The sequence below is a fragment of the Felis catus genome, chromosome E1 (genome assembly GCF_018350175.1).
Source record: "Felis catus isolate Fca126 chromosome E1, F.catus_Fca126_mat1.0, whole genome shotgun sequence".
NCBI lineage: Eukaryota > Metazoa > Chordata > Mammalia > Carnivora > Felidae > Felis > Felis catus.
Genome location: NC_058381.1, coordinates 20475131 through 20491145, shown reverse-complemented (window position 1 = coordinate 20491145; position 16015 = coordinate 20475131). Strand labels below are relative to the sequence as shown.

General features: G+C 52.9%; 2 protein-coding genes and 1 long non-coding RNA gene across 5 annotated transcripts in view; 1 reads left to right on the top strand and 2 right to left on the bottom strand.

Annotated features, from left to right (window-relative positions):
- CDK5R1 (cyclin dependent kinase 5 regulatory subunit 1) overlaps window positions 1–4563 on the bottom strand; it is a 50552-nt gene extending 45989 nt beyond the window's left edge. Inside the window, exons 1-2 of one of the 3 annotated variants that reach the window (XM_045044204.1) lie at window positions 1680–4563; window positions 636–1169 (exon numbers count right to left, since the gene is read on the bottom strand). In XM_045044204.1, the coding sequence (XP_044900139.1) occupies window positions 3519–4442 (924 nt within the window). In that variant the 5' untranslated portion in view covers window positions 4443–4563 and the 3' untranslated portion in view covers window positions 636–1169; window positions 1680–3518. Of the gene's footprint in view, window positions 1–635 lie in introns of those variants that run through there. The other 2 variants (XM_045044202.1, XM_045044203.1) reach the window with 2 other exon arrangements.
- Window positions 4564–5492: 929 nt separating this feature from the next.
- On the top strand, window positions 5493–15975 carry LOC123381847. The gene is made up of 2 exons (XR_006589320.1): window positions 5493–5833; window positions 10382–15975. It is a non-coding gene; the product is annotated as an uncharacterized LOC123381847 (long non-coding RNA).
- Window positions 9048–16015, bottom strand: part of PSMD11 (proteasome 26S subunit, non-ATPase 11) — a 30087-nt gene continuing 23119 nt past the window's right edge. The window contains exons 8-14 of the mRNA XM_023243436.2: window positions 15221–15281; window positions 13537–13599; window positions 11943–12068; window positions 11455–11490; window positions 11148–11199; window positions 10707–10849; window positions 9048–10588 (exon numbers count right to left, since the gene is read on the bottom strand). Of these exons, the coding sequence (XP_023099204.1) occupies window positions 10707–10849; window positions 11148–11199; window positions 11455–11490; window positions 11943–12068; window positions 13537–13599; window positions 15221–15281 (481 nt within the window). The 3' untranslated portion in view covers window positions 9048–10588. The remainder of the gene's footprint in view (window positions 10589–10706; window positions 10850–11147; window positions 11200–11454; window positions 11491–11942; window positions 12069–13536; window positions 13600–15220; window positions 15282–16015) is intronic.

The window sequence follows — 16015 nt, the reverse complement described above, 5'->3', positions numbered from 1 at the left end:
CACAGAGCAGTGGCCATGTAGCCGCCACCCTTGCCACAATCATGGGCCATGGTGGCTGCTGATCTAGGAGCCCCAGGGCTGGATTGGTCACTCTTGGAAACCTGCACAGAACTAAACTGGCAGGGCCGAGCCACACAGACACCCCTCCACACGCGCTGGCCAGAGAGGAAGCATCCCGGCATCCCGGCGACGGGCGCTGAGCAGAGCCTGGCCTGGGACATGTGGGGGCAGCAGCCTCAGAGCCAAGCCCCATAAATGGGGTCTTGGGTCTGGTGCCCCTTCGGGAGCCTTAGCCAGCCCCTCCCCAGGACACGCCTAGGCCTGCTCCTCCCCGCCCCCCAACCCCCTGGCCGCAGGGCCCTGTCACCCAGCTCCGCAGAGCCAAGGGAGCCTCTGAGGAGCAACTCCTGCCCCCGATGCCCGACTAAGCCAGAGTTGACTTCACCTGTGCTTCTCTCTTAATCACCTTAACTTTGAACACACTGGTTAAGCCCTTGCCCTGAGCCCTGACCTCCCTCCTCTCCCCCCACAACCCATAACACAAATCCAATTACGTTTGGAGCGGAGGAATCATTTCTACTAGCCCCCCCGCCACCCCCACTCGTGAATGGCATGCCCACAAAAAGAGGCCTATGTAATGGATGGTCAGTGCATTTTATTTAATCAGCACAGTACAAAAATAAATAAAAATAAGGGAAGGGGAATTAAATTACAGCCAAACTGAGCTTCATGACCTTGTCAGATTATAAACCACACATACTTACAAACACACTACACACACACATACAGGATGAGACAAATATAAATTAATGTTAACAATACCCACGGTTTGGTCAAAGAGGAACTACAGAACAAACTGCACTAAGAACATACACCGCACGCATAATTAGCAGTTTCAAATATACAGCTATGAATAATTCCGAGTGGGAAAAAAAATGGCACATTTTCTTTTCATTGCAAGTTTAACAACTTTGGAACAAAACTAGATTCTAATAATGTATGGAAAGAATATATCAACCCTTCAGGTTTACAAGAAAAAGAGGAAAACCAAATCCTGAACTATTATTCCTGTGACTTGTTCTGTCGACGGGTGTAATGCTCACAGCCATCTGTTCTAAGATTATTTTTCTTAAGACACAAAATGCTCCTGGTTCGCATGCACAATATCACTGTAAAAGCAACAATTAAAGAATAAAGGGTTTTGTTTTTTTTTTTTTCCGTAGGTTAGTTTTTTTTTTCTTTTTTTTTTTTTTAATTGTTGTTCTAAAAGTAGTCTTCATAGCAGCATGTCAAATGGGTTCACTGCCTGCACGCTCAAGTACATGGGTTCCTTCACACGATCCTGACCGGCGCAAGGGCAGGGAGGAGAAACGTGGCAGGCTTCACACTGGGGGGGGGGGGGTGGGGGGTGGTGGCGCGGACCACAGACTTATTTCCTTAAGTCCCCGACCACTCCTGAAATTTGCACCTCCTCCAAGAAATAAAAAAATAAATACGGAGAAAGAGAAGGAAACGCACAAAACCGGAATCCTGGGGATGCAACTTAACTGCACAGTTTCAGGCCAAGTTCAGCCGCCCAACGAGTGGACTACGGACACGCGCCCCCTCCTCTTGAGCCTCGGCACCCGAACCTCCCTTTTCCAAGCCGCCAGGGCCTGCCGCCCCCGAGGGCCTCCTACCTCAGGTCGCACGTGGCGGCGGGATCTGAACAGACAGGCCGTGCGACGGCTCCGCCCAGGCAGCGGCCAGTCTGCGCCAGCAGTGCGGGCAGCCGCAGCTTCCTTCCAGCTCCACGGCAGGTTATCTGGCAGGCCCCGGGAGGGCTCCGTGGGCCTTGAGGCGCAGCCGAGCAAACGCCCTCCCAGCACGGGGCAGGCCCTCCTCCTCTGGTCTGGGAACCGAACGCTCCTCTTAAACCGGGGCCTCAGTTTCACAGCTTTCTCTTGTTAAGCGTCAATTTCAGTAGTGTTTGTGCCGAAACCAGCAGCCACCTGGAACCTAATCCTGTGTCAAAGGACCCTCTGCCTTCCCCCGGCCCCCCCCATGCCAGCGCTCCCCGGGGGGGGGGGGGGGGGGCGGGGGGGAGAGGTGGGGGTTGGACTGGGACTGGAAGAGAGAAGTCTCCAGAGCGGCTTCACGTTGCTCTTTGTTCCCCAAAGCCGGAGTGCCGGGCCATGGAGGAAGACTGGCTCCCTTCTCCCGCTCCTCTCCCAAGTCCCAAGCCACCAAATCTGGGAGAATCAGAAAGGAAACTGATTAAGCACACATTGCGTGTTCTCACAGCCGCTAGGGTGAGGCGGAAACCCCAAGCAGCAGCTGCAAATGATCAGGCGCAGAATCAGCAGGCTTCGGAAGCAAGCAGGAGCGTTACTCCCGTCTTGGAATTGTCTCCAAGATCCAGTGGTCTCCTCGGGCCTTGCAGGGCAAGGCTTCGTCTTCAGAAGAAACTGAACTGTTTGGAAACAGCTTTAAATGAACAGGGGTGAGGAAGGGGGTGGGGGGTTGCAATCACTACCACATCACCCTGATCCCTGACATCACCCCCTCGCCCCAGCTCTGTGGACCAAAATGTCACGTGCACCGGCAAGAGGCCTTAGCCCTTAGGTGGGCACTGGCTGGTCTCGGGCACGACTCCCCCACCTGCCCGGAAGGCAGGCTGTTGGTAATGGGCACCTGCAGCTGCCCTGGCCTCCGCCACAGGGTGAGTAAGCTGCATTAGTCAAATGAAAAATTCCCCCAGGAAAGGAACTGTCCCTAGCTCCACCCCACTCCTTTAGCTAGGACCCCAAATCAAAGAACTTCATGAGTCAAACCAGCTCATTGACCAACACCACCAACATGGCTGGGAGCAGGGGACAAGGGGTGGCCAGGGGGCAAGTTCTGTGTCTTCACTAAAGGAAAGCCCTTCTCCCTAAAAAAGAAAAAAGAGCAAACCAGGGTCGTGTGCGGCCAAACGACAGGACGCAATCTTTGTACCCGGCCGGCTTCTCCATGATTGAAGAGTGGTCCCCGGGTGGCGGGCATCCGGCCTTCACAACCCCACTCGTGGCTCGGTCAGGGCGGCGAGTTCCACACGCCTCTGGGAGAATGGACGACCCAAAACAGGAGCCAGAAAAGGACCTCCAACCGGAAATGCCAACTGCTCCCTGGGCCAACTGGCCAGAGGCCCCCCCCTCCACCTCCGGCTCCCATGCCAGACGCAGCGGGCAGCCTCACCTGCCCTGGTCCAGCAAGGGCACAGGTGGCAGAGGCAGGTCAGTCCTTTGAATTCCCCAAAGTTGAGAGGTCGGTGGCCTGGGTGGCTCCGGATACATCTTCTGGGTTTTGCACAAGGTTCGGGAGTTCAAAAGCGCCCAGAGTTCTCAGCAGGGCTGAGGAAAACCCCAAGGAGAGAAGGTGGGAAGGGACAGGCCCTCGGTGGCTTTGCTAGACACATACTGTACACAAAATCTGATTTGCTTAATAATAAATTTTTAAAAATGAATTGAATCCTTGAGCCAGGATGCGGGCTACAGGGCTCACCGATCGAGCCCGAGGAGGAGCCGCTTCTTGTCCTCCTGACCGCTCTCATTCTTCAGGTCGGAGAACACCTGTGTGAAGTAGTGTGGGTCGGCGTTGATCTGCAGCATCTTGGAGCTCATGAGGTTGATGACGGAGAGGCAGCGGTCCCAAAAGGCCTCCTTGCAGCTCTCCACCAGGAAGGGCTTGAGCGGGTAGGAGATCTCGTTGCCCATGTAGGAGTAGGAGAGGTACAGGCAGGTCAGCAGGATGGCCTGGAGCTCGTGGTCCGAGCCCACCTCGGAGGAGATGACGTCCCTGCAGAGCATGTAGAGGAAGACCACGTTGGCCGGCGTGATGAAGCCCTGGTCCTGCCAGCCCTGCAGAAGCAGCGAGCGGTCCACGCTGCGCAGCCAGAGCACAGGGTCCGTGGGGGACAGGTGCTTCAGGCGGTAGCACCGGCGGCAGAGAAACTCGCCCAGGCAACGCAGCAGCTCGCTGGTGGACGCCTGGACGATGACACGTTTGGGCGTCCCTGCGGAGGTGAGAGCAGGATGCGGGGCCTTCTTGACCGAGGAGGAGACCCCGGTCTGGGAGCCCGAGAGCTGGCTGGCAGGGGGTGCGGGCGGCTGGGCCGGTGGGGGCTGGGCGAACGTGGACAGGTTGGCGCACGACAGCGACTTCTTCAGGTTCTCATTGTTGAGGTGCGTGATGTTGTTCTGGTAGCTGCTGTTCGGCTGCACCTTCTTGGAGTTCTTCTTCTTGGCCGACACGGCCACGATCCTCTTCCAAGGCAGCACGGAGATGATGGAGTGCCGCTTCAGGTTCTTGTCCTTGGCGTTCTTGCTGTTCTGCACGGCCGTGTAGTGGCCCACCGTGGCCGCGCCATCCTCAAACAGCGTGGCCTTCCGGTAGCTGGGGGACAGGGACAGCACCGTGCCCATGGTGCCGCTGCGCGCCGGGCGGGGGCCCGCGCCCCTGTGCGCCCAGCCTGCCGGCCGGAGGGAGAAGACAGCTCAGCGAGCCCGCGGCGGCCCCGGGCAGGAGGCGGGGGCGCTCCCGGGGGCGCGTGCTGCCCCTTCGGATCTGCGTGGAAAACAAGATGGTTCTCAGCACCAGGCGGGGCTCGGCGCCGCGCTCCTCCACCCTGGCCCAGGCGGCCCCCGCGGACTTGGCCCCGGCCCCGCGCCCCTGCGCCCCCGCGCCGCAGCCCGGCCGCCTCCACTGCAGCACCCCCCGCCCGCCTGCCGCGGCCGCTGCGGTCCGGACGGCGGCGGGAGGGGCCCGTGCGCCGGCGGGAGGCGCCCGGGGACCCCCGCCTCGACACCGCGCGCGGCCTCGACCCCGACCCCGGCCCCGGCTCCTCGGGGGCAGCGGGCGGCCGCGGGGCGCAGGCTTACCCGGCAGGCGGCGGCTCCTGCGCTCCCCGCCCTCCCTCCGCAATGCGCGCCGCGGCTCGGGCCCGCGGTCCCCCGCGCTCGGCGCGGCTCGGCGGGGCTCGCGCTCGGCGGCGGCGGCGGCGGCGGCTCCGGAGCTTCTGTCCAAGGTTCTGCAGACGCCGCGGCCCCGCCCCCCGCCGGCCGCCTTCGCCGCCGCCGCCGCCGCCGCGCTCCCGTTCCCGCCCCGGCGCGCTCCTCCGCGGCCTCCTTGTCGGGGGCGCGCGCGCGCGCGGCCCACGCGCCGGGCTGGCCTGCTCTGGCCGGGGAGCCCGGGGCCGCCGCGCTCCTCAGCGACAGCCGGGCGCGGTGCGGACAGGGACGCGGCCGCGATCCCGAGCGCCTCTACTCGCCGCGCCCCTTGGAGGACCCGGACTCGGGCGGTGGCGGCGGGTACTCGCGGCGCCAGCCCCGCCCCGCCCCTGGGGCCGCCCCTCCCGCACCGCTCGCCGCCCGCTCTGCGCCGCCGCGCCAGCAGCAGCCCGGCCGCGTGAGAGTCCCGGGCGCCCCGCGCAGCCGAGCTCGGGGCCGGGCCGGGGGTGGGAGGGGGAGCGCCGGGGGCGGGGCCGAGGGCCGAACCCGCCCGCCGCCCCGCCCAGACACGTGCTGCCTTTGTTCCCGCCGCGGCGCCCGCAGCCGCGGGCCGCGGGGGCGCTCTCGGCCGCGTCCCCGCCCTGGCGACGCGCGGCCCGCCCGGACTGAGGTTGCCGCACGAGAAGCCATCCACAGAGGCTGGCCGGGACTCCGAGATCCCTTTTTCCATTAACATCCTCGCCACCCGGGAAAGATGCTGGGGCGCCGGGGGAGGAGAAGCCTTTGCTGAAGCCACTCGCATCCCGATGGGCTGTCCCATCGACTTTCGTGCCTCCCCCTCCGGGTCCTCTGTTCCCGCACTCCAGGTAAATGCCCCGGGCCTAGAGGTAAATAGAAATCCAGGCCAAAGAGGCGTAGGCGTTCCGGGTTGGTCCGCAAATACCGCCTGGCTTTCCCACACCAATAGGGCTCTGAGAGCCCCTGGGTCGTCCGCTGCCCCAGAGACGGGCCAGTCCTTCACAGATGTGACCTCGACGTTTCCACTGGCCCTCTTACCAGTTCTAGTAAAGCTGAAGCAACCGTTTTTCCAACCAGCCTCTGATCCTCTGATTTAACTGGTTTTCATGCAAAACATGTATCATTTGAAGATCTGGCACCAGTAAAATTGTAAAATTCTGACTCGACTAAGAACATTTCCTCTCACAGACAAGAATTCAGATCCTTCACAAGAATCATTCATTTGTTTTTCTTTTAGTTTTGTTCTGTAAATTGATTCAGAGTTGACCACAAACCAGAGAAACAGAAGCTCCAATCCGTATCTTAATCCAGATTATCACCTCTGGACCAAAAGATAAGGAAGTAGTAATCCAGATTAGACTACCCAATTCCCTGGCCACTTCACACGAGGCTGTCAACCTGTGCCAGCTCTGCCAGTTCTGCCTACTGCCCTACACAGAACAATGCTGCTATCGAGTCAGAAAGCGCTAGAATTTGTGTATGTACTACCCAGCGATTTCTCTGTCAATAGTGGCAATTGAAAGCTTTAGGGACTTTGGTGACCGTAGAATGGAAAATGCATTGTTCTGTACCCAGAGGGCTACTTCTGAAACCTCCACAGCAGCTGTCATCTTAACTTAGATGAAAGCAGGCCCTTAGCTCGCTGCGCCCCTCCCTCCAAATGTTCCTCCATGTACAACCTCTGCCTGCTTTGAAAATGGAGTGATCCTCAACCCTCCTTCCCTATAGTAAGGAGCTTGAAGAGGTAATCTCCTCCAGGCCCCCTGGCCCAATTACTCTCTTTTCTCTAAGGCTAAGCCCTTCTCCCACCAGCCCCAGGTGGAGAGGCCCAGAGGCCCAAGCCTTTGCCCATATTGCCTCTCAGGGTCGCCTTCAGATTCTGGTGTTGAGCAAAGGTTAAATGCTTTCCATTTCACAAAACGGGCCTAGATTTCGAAGCCTGTAATCCTCCCCTTAGAACTATCTGGACCCACCCTGTTCCCTGTACCTACAAATTTCAGTTCTAGCTATTCCAGTTCATGGCAGACGGCACCAAGGTCCACTTTACCCCATTTCAATTTCCCACACCTAAGAAGCATGCACTTGCCTGGGCCTCTTCCAATCTGCCCACACTCTGGTATCTTCTCTTCTTGCCTTTGTTCAGCCAGCCTTCCCTAGCACTTTCAAAAAGAGCTCTTTGCATTACTACCTCAGTCTCCTCACGTGTCAAAGGCAAAGCCATGTTTGCAGCACAGCATGAATGAAACGTGCACTGCCAGCCCGCTTGCTACTGTGACTGAGGAAAGAGGCTGACCGCAAGTCCTATCCACCCGGCCATGCCCACTGTTTCAAGGTACCCACCGTCACCACCACCACCCCAAGCCCCCATCACAGCTCCAATTGCAAGGCAAGGAAGAAAGGTCAACATTCTGCCACAAATGGCAGAATCAAGGCCCCAGAACGCAGACCCAGCTGAACGAAGCAGAGCTGTTTTCTTCCCAGTCTTCTTCAGAGAGCTCCAAACCCCATCAATCAGCCTACTTATCCTATAGCCTGCCTCTAGCTTCTAGAAGGGCCAGCCTCCTTGTTATCTATGCCATTAGCCTTATGCTATAGCTGGCATTCCTGTGTAGCATCAGAGAATCCCGTCCTCTGCATGGCCCCATTCCCATACTACCCCAAGAAGGAGAGGCCAAGGCCCCAGCCAGCTACCTTCCAGAAAGGGCTCCAGATAAAGCAAGGCTAAGCCCTGGCTTCTGAGGAAGCCATGCTTTGTTCCTTCAGGGATCACAGAGCAGCATCTAGTGGCCCTTCTGGGCAGCACAGATTACATAACTAGCACTCAGCAGTGTTCCAGAGCCAAGCGCCTCAGCCTCTGCTCCCAACACCAGCGCTGTCTCATTAGCACACAAGAAAGCCTTGGCACTGATGCACGCTGGTGCCAGGAAGGGTCCCTAGATGAGGAAGCCTGGCCCAGGCCAGCCCATGGGCCACCGGACCCTCTCTGCTGTGTCCAGACCCAGCCTCCTGGAGGCCAGGGAGGGAAAGCAGTCCCAGAGGTCTAGAGCAGCACAGTCCAAAACAGTGTAACGTGAGCCACAAAAGCAAGCCACGTAGATAAAATTGAGTATTTTCTAGTAGCCACATTAAAAAAATAAGAAAAAAAAAAGAAACAGGTGGGTTTTAATAATATATTTTATTTAACCCATGATGCTCAAAATATTTCAACATCTATATTAAAAAGTTGAGCTATTTTACATTTTTTGTTTCATACCAAGTCTTCGAAGTCTGGTTTGTGTTTACACTTGCAACGCATCACACTTCGAATTACCCACATCTCAAAGGCTCGACAGCCACATGAGACTAGTGGCTACACAGTGGACAGCACGGGTCTAGAGGAGGTCATCAGACCCATAAAGGGAGCAGAGGAAAGGGCTGCTGCCGACTGAGCTCCTCGGGGCTGCCCTAGGCTTGGGAAACCCTCCCTCTTCTCCAGCTCTAGGGCTGACTGGATCCCTTTGGAAGATCTCTTAAAGTCCTTTAGTGAAGCAAAATCCTCCCACAAGTGAAACTACAAAGAGACTATACAAAACTAAAACAGAATGAGAGTGGTTTGGACTGAAGTAAACTGGCGGCCAGAGCGCACACCTCTCTCCTGTCAGCCTCAGAGCCCCTCAAACCACCACTCCCGGGGTCTGAGGGGCTGTGTGAAAAATCATACGGCTTTTCCAAAAGATTCCAACTAGAAGCACAACCACAACTGAATGTCAGGACTCCCCAGGCACTTGCGTGACTTCATATAACCCTCACACCACAATTACCTACCACGGAAGCGGCAGAGGATTACAACCCAAACCGTGTCCTCACTGGACCGTGTTGCCTTGGAAAAACGGAAGGATACCTGCACACCACTTCCCGCCTCCGACCTCACCGACAACTTTCTTACCCGAAGCCCTCCACTTCACCCTGGGTCCAAAGGTCTCCCATGAAGCAAATGAGATACCAGAGGTTTGGCCAGTCTAGAAGGCTACACAGAGCTGTGTGGACTTGATCAGAAGCCCTCCAGCACTCAAGAAAGGACACTTTTTGAAAAAAAAAATTGTTTTTATTGGAACTCATCTGAACATCAGATATACCTGGTGTTGGTTAGCAAGAACCGTTTGTACATTTGATATTGATGGTGCCAAAACCAAAACAGTGACTGGACATGACGGGGAGAGATGTTGAGAACAAAAACCTGATTTTGGAGAGGAAAGTAAAAGCCAGTCAGATTCAGTGAGGATGCAAAACCTGGTACAACAAAATCCTTTTACAAAATATAAATTTATTACGAAAACCTGGAAGGATCATCTGAGAAAGGGAAAGAAAAAGGAGGCCAGCGGGAATGAGGCATGAGGGGAGGAGGAGAGGAGAAGACAAAGAGATGAGAGGAAGAAAACAGAGCTGAGCACGACGGAGGTACAGAAGCTTACCTGCCCAAACGGCATGAAAGCCTTGCTATGTGATCTCATCATAAAACAAAGCATGCGGAAATACAATGCTCTACCTCCCATCCGTTCGATTTCTAAGAGGTAAATAAAGAAGCTCCCTGGGAGGGGGACATGAGGTTGCTCGAAAACCCAACAACGAAGATTTTAAAAAAACAAAAACGAAAACAAAAACACCAAAAGCCCCACACCCCACAGTCGCATTTCCAATGTTCACTTGTTAAAAAAAGACTAAATCCATCTGACAGCAGGAGGAGGAGGGGGACAGGGAGAGAAGCTGATGGATTTCAGACAGCCTGACTCCCCTGGAGGAAAGGAGGGAGGGAGAGAGACATGTGACGGTCTCCTGGTTGAGAGGAAAAGAGAAGGGACAGAAAAGAGCAGAGAAGGGCAATTAAAACACTGACGTCTAATCTAGTTTACTGTGTTAAAAAGAGCCACATGCACAGCAGGCCCCCTGAGGGCCCACACTGCTCCCGCGTGGCCCTGGTGGACACTAGCTCCTGGCCGCGTCCCCACTCCTCCACAGGTCGGCGCGAGCTGTGCGGGTGCGGCTGCGGCGGGACCTCCGGCCGGTGTGCTGGAGCCACTGTCGGGGGAGGACGGGAGACAGGCCACGTGGCAGGGGAAGAACACCAAAACGCCGCATTTCAAATAAAAAAGAAAATAGCAGTCTATACACAGTTGTTTGTTTTGGTTCAGTACAAACAGAATAAAAAGTCGTTGCTTTGATGGTCAGGCAAACACCCAATTCTGAAGAGGAGGAGAGCTGACGCCCAGCAGGTGGATGAGGAGCCCCAGTGGTTGGCGGAGCGCCTGGCTTTGCGGCCCTCTCCCAGGAGGCAGAGAGCACAGCTTTAGGTAGTGTAAGCCTTTTTCCTTTTATTTAGAATAACCTTTTTTTTTTTTTCTTTTTCTTTTTTTTTTAAGCAATTTCCCCACTCCCAAGTCGGGCCAGTAAAGATTACATGAAAACTGGCACACCTATTGGCTGGAATACAGATGCACCAAATGAGGATTTAAAAACTTTCCGAGCGAAAAGTAGAACAAAAAGAAAAAAGAATCTCCTAGCATTTTCCCCAAAGGTTTCACTCTCCCGCCACACACACTCTCCAAAGGACCGCTACAGATCCAACTCTGCAAGAGAAGACAGAGCAGTGTCAATCGGGGAAGCTGTGAGGCCACCGGGAGGCTTTCAGTCTCGACAGGCAGAAGACAGCGCTGCCCGGGCCTGGGTCCCGGAGCCAGCACTCACCTATGTCAGTTTCTTGGCTTTGTTGTAGAGGGAATCCACTACTTTACTCATGTTCTGAATTGTTTCCAGAGCAGCTTCATAAGTTTTATCTACTGGGGGTTCATCGAAAATAATCAAGACACCCTCCCCCTGGTCCAAGATCCCTGCAGGAAACACAAGGGCAACCCAGGTAAAAGAACGGATTAGACACAAAAGCACTTGAGAAGCAGCCCACTCCCTAGCTGCCTCCCTTTCTCCAGAAAGGAGGAGAACCAGAAAGCATCTCCATGTTCCATGTGCACATGTCTATTACACATTCTCTTATGGGGATAAGAGGGGCAAGGATCCCAGGGAGCCACCAGGTGAAACAAATGGAACATCTCCTTTCAAGATAAACAAGAGCGTGATGCCTCATCCGCATCCCCACCGCCAGCAGCCCCCTCGCCTATATGACTTACTCACCATGAAATTTCTTGTCAAGAATCATCTGTGATAATTTCCTTTCCACGTCGGCCTAAAATCAAAGCACATGATGAAAGGGACTGGTATCCACTAGTGGAAGATCACACGGGCATGAAAGTTTTGTATAAAAGGGCAAATGGATCGAAAACAAAACGGCAACAATGCAACTCGAGCTCTGAGCTCGTGGTCTCCTTACCACATGAAGAAGCTTGAGGACCTCCAACCAGGCCCATCCAGTGTAAATGCCAGCACCTCCATGTGCCCCTCTCCCCGTCCCCACCCCCAAGACAAGCTCAGGACTGCTTACCTTGGAGAGTTTGATGAGGCTAGATATGTGTTCAATCTAAAAGAAAAGGCAGAGAGCGACACCGAGAGTCATGCTTCTGCCTCTAACATGGAGGTAGAGTGGGGGTGGGATTGCTGTGTCTCCTGAAACCTGGCCCAGCATCTCTCTGGGACGGACTGTCTCTGGTCATGCTTAGGTCTCTCGTGCTCTGTCCGTCTGCCTGCCTCTCATTGCCAGACAACACACACTCCTACCCCACATGCCCCTACAGGAGTATCTACCACAGGCACGGTGACTACAGAAGCAAGGAGGGGACTGCTCTCAGATTACAAGCAGAGGCCATCTCCCCGGCCTCCACCCCACAGCACCTCCACAAGAAAAGCTCAAGCCTCTAGCCCTCCAGACACAGCCCTGGAAGCAAGTTCCTATTGTGGATAGGTGTGGGAAGGGAGGGAGCTAGAGAGAACACTTAGCCAGAGAAGAACCAGGGTCCCCCGCAGGGTCCTTACCTGAACTCGGGAAAAAGGCTCAATGACCCGGATCAGATTCTGTTCCAGCAAGTTGTCATACAACTTGGCCAAGTGTGTACTGATGATTGGGTCATCCCGGAGCTCTGCCCGGTAATCTGTCAGGGCCTGCCAAGAGAGCCGGTCACAGAGATTGGCACACAGAAGCACCTGAAAGGCACACTACTCCTAGCTTCCTAAGTAGTCTGCTGGACTTTGTAAATCCATGGTTGACTGAAGTTATGGAGGATCTGAGATGAAAGACCAGTTATGACAGAAAGTAGAAGAAAAGAAACATCAAGAACTAAAAGACGGAGCCCCTTCTCGGCACCATCTTTCTATAGGAAAGTCTCACGTTGACAGCTCGCTCAAACCACGTAAGCCCCAAGAACAGCTCAGCTTGAAAGCCAAATCAACTATACAAGCAGTTCTCAAGATGTATCCACAGAGTAAATAGGGTCTCCGTGAAAAAAAAGGAAAAAAGTTTTTTGAGGTAAACAACGGGAAATGCATTCCACAAGTGGCTCTTGGAGTTTTACAAGAACATCAGCATACAGTTCTGCAGTTAACAGAAAGCAAAGCATCTAATTTTGTTTAGCCCTAGGGTTTCCCAGACCCTTTCCCAAGGAACACCTACTAACAGAAGTGTCCCATCAAACATCCCAAACTTTAAAATAAAATGATCTATTGTTTATTCATGAATGTAATTTATCTACCCTGAGAAATGGTCTCAATATCCAGCCTCATGCCAGCTGTGCTATAAGGTGTTAAGCAAGCAAATCATGACAAGTAAGGAAGTGAATGAAACCAGCAAGAAAGCTCTGCAAAGATGATGAATCTTGGGGGACACCCACAGCCAAATGGTCTAGCCTCTGTCCACACTACGTTTTTCTTCCTAGATCTAGGTTTGTTTTTATTAGGTTGGTCAATATACTCAGACTAAGAGGAGAGAGGCTCAGAAGAGAACAGATAAGTCTCACACTACTGCTCAGGCAAGTTCTCCCTTTTCAAACCTTCACTAACAATGAGTGGAAGGCAGAGGAGACAAAGACAGCCTGAAGAGTGAACTGAGGAAGTGTGTTCCAGTCCACTAGCATACATCAAGACTTCTCCTTTGCCGACAGACGAGAAGCAGAGCTGACATTTCTGGAGCTGAAGGAAACCCTGAGACCGTGGAATGTGGAACAAGTGCCAAGCCTGGCATCGAACCCTGACATGTGAGCTGTGGGGCTTCGGGCCTTCTCGCTGAACCCCAGCTCCCTCAACTATAAAACGCAGGTAAGAGGTTGTTGTGAAAAATTAAGTAGAAAAGGATGACAGAAACAAATGTTTGAAACTGAAAGTTACTATATATAAATGAGGTATTACAACTCAACAAGTTTCAGTGTACAAAAGTGCTCAACTCTTTCCAGGTTTTGATACTGTACTATAATTAAGATGTAACCATCGGGAAACTGGGTGAATGGTACACGGGATCACTGTGTACTATCTTTGAAACTTCTTGTGAAACTATTATTTACAAACAAAAAGGTTTTTTTAAGTATGTAAATGACCCTCTCCTCCACCCAATTCCCTACCAACCCGATACCATGCTTACCTTTTCAAAATCTGCCAGTGATCTGTTCTTGCTAGCCTGAGCCACACATTTTAATGCTTCTGTCTAAGAGTAAAGAGAAAAGCAGTGAAAGTGATCTCTTCTGCATTCAGACCTCATCCACTAAATGTCACAAGCAGTCCGCTATGTCCACGCAACTTTTGGATGCGAGGAAGAACCTGCCCCACCACTGGTTTTCAGAGGCCTGGGAAGAAAAGCTAGAAAATGACGAGAGAACTATGATCTCTTTACCCCTCCTCCAAGGCTCTTTATGCCCAAGCCCCCAGACTCTTTTTGCCCTTAGACCTGATCATCATACCTGTGCTTCATCAACTCTCATTCTCCCAGGTTTGGTACAGAGCACGAGCCAAGGTCTATTTTCATTAGGGTTGAGACACCAGAATTCTACATATTACACTCAACGTTAAAATGCCACAGAGGGATGAAGGTACAATCAGTGGCTGAGAGCAACTTCTAACCTGGTTAATAAAAGGCACTTCACCAAGCTATCAAGTCTCCACTCAGCAAGACATCTACAATCTTTCTGGGAGACTGTTCTGACTCCTGCTTGAAAGTGGTCATCAAGGTACAAAGGACCAGAAGGACCTCCTCTCGTACCAGCCTATGCACTTACATAAGGACGCTATGTGTTACACAGCAGACTTTGAAATGGTGCAAAACTAATCATTAGTCTGTCTCAGCATTTATGCCAGACAGAACAGATGTCACAATTAGAAACGCCTGGAAATGAGAGCCAGATAACCCAAGTTCAAAGTCTGGCTCCACCATTTACTACTTACCTGACCCTGTCCTGGACACTTGAGACCTCTCTTAGCCCATTTCCTGAACTCTAGTTCCATACGACTATTCCTGTGGTCAAAACTACGAGGGGATCTGAAACTTTTTTGGATGAAAAGCCATTTAGGACCACTTGTAGAGAAGGACAGTTTCTTCCATCTGTTAGGGCCATTCCTCCAAGGACATAATAAGATTGTTAATGGGTCTATTGTTCAGAGACAACTGCATTTGAAATCCAGAAAGATTACTTCTACTTGACTAGTGATAATCAAGCCAAGTACAAAGAAGGGATGGTCCAGACTTCTGAGACCACCTTTACACAGGTCATACTCATACCTACTCAGGCACAAAAGGGGCTCCTCCTGACTAGCAAAGGCCTCTTGCACCACACACACTGAGGACATGAATTGGAAAGGTACTGAGCAACACTTGGATGAGCCACCAAAACCTAGTTTCTGCACCAAGCACTTCAACCTCCCTAAAGCACATGTGCACCAGACCTTGCCAGGCTCCAGATTCTTGGAGAACCCAAGATTTCATAGTCTGCACATATTAAGTTAACAAATCAGGCTCAAGATAGATAAATTTTTTGGTCAAAGCAAAATGCAGCCAAACCTGTGCAAATGCTATGGTTCAGTTCTTATAACTCCCTCAAACCACCTGATGTCCATAAGAGCACCAAGCACAGACTCTCCAGGCCAAGAATTTAACAGTACAGGAAACACACTGCATGGCCTTAAGGGAAAGGGGTGGCAGGGGGCGAGGGGGATCACATGGAGAATATAGAATGGAGACCTGAAGAGCACTGGTCTCACTGTGCATCATGACTGACAATGTGCTGGCCTCAGAGTGAGAAGAGGATCAGAACTGCAGTCAAAGTATTCCCTACCTGCCTCCCTGCATACCGAAGCGCAAGTTTCCCGCTCACCAAAGCCTGGACATCTTCTGGGCTAGAAAAAAAAAGACAAACTTGGTCAACTGCTCCAGGATGTTAGGGTTCTAAGTATAGGTTGAGGCAAATTTGTCTCAGAATTCCACGGAGAAGACCGCCCATAGAGGTTAACAGTCCCCACACCCAAACCCACAGGCCCCTCACCTCACAGAAGGCAGGCTTTCTTCACTCTCTGCCTAAGCCCAGCACTTGAGAGCAGAAAAACTCCAGCATTAAAAAGAAAGCAGCACTGAACGTCCCAAAAGTAGTAGACCCGACAGACAGAATAATGTCGGTCAATATCTCATTACTCCCAAAGGAATGTTGATAAATTCTGTAGAATTCCTTATGAAAAGATCTGTCATACTTGCTGTTGTCCCCTTTCTCAAACCTCTCCCTAACCTCTTCCTTAACCCACCCCCATTCTGGGTGGCCCACCTGGCCAGTGCTGGACTGTAAGCTAATTTCCAGGCCCACTGTCTGGTGCTCAGCAACTCTCTGGTCATAATAATTGCAGGATGATGAGAACACTCTAAGAGAGTCTGGAAAGGAGATTTCTAAAATCTGTCTCCCTGATTCTCAAAGACTAGCAAGGAACTGTGCTCTGGAACACCTTCAATCCCCCCACTCTATGTCAACCAGCCCCAGAGGTGGCCACTTCTGCTTCTGTAACCAGCCCAACTCCCTGTGCAAGCCATCTGTATGGCCAAAAACTGAGGTGAAGAACTTGAGTTCTCATACCCCCAAGTTAAT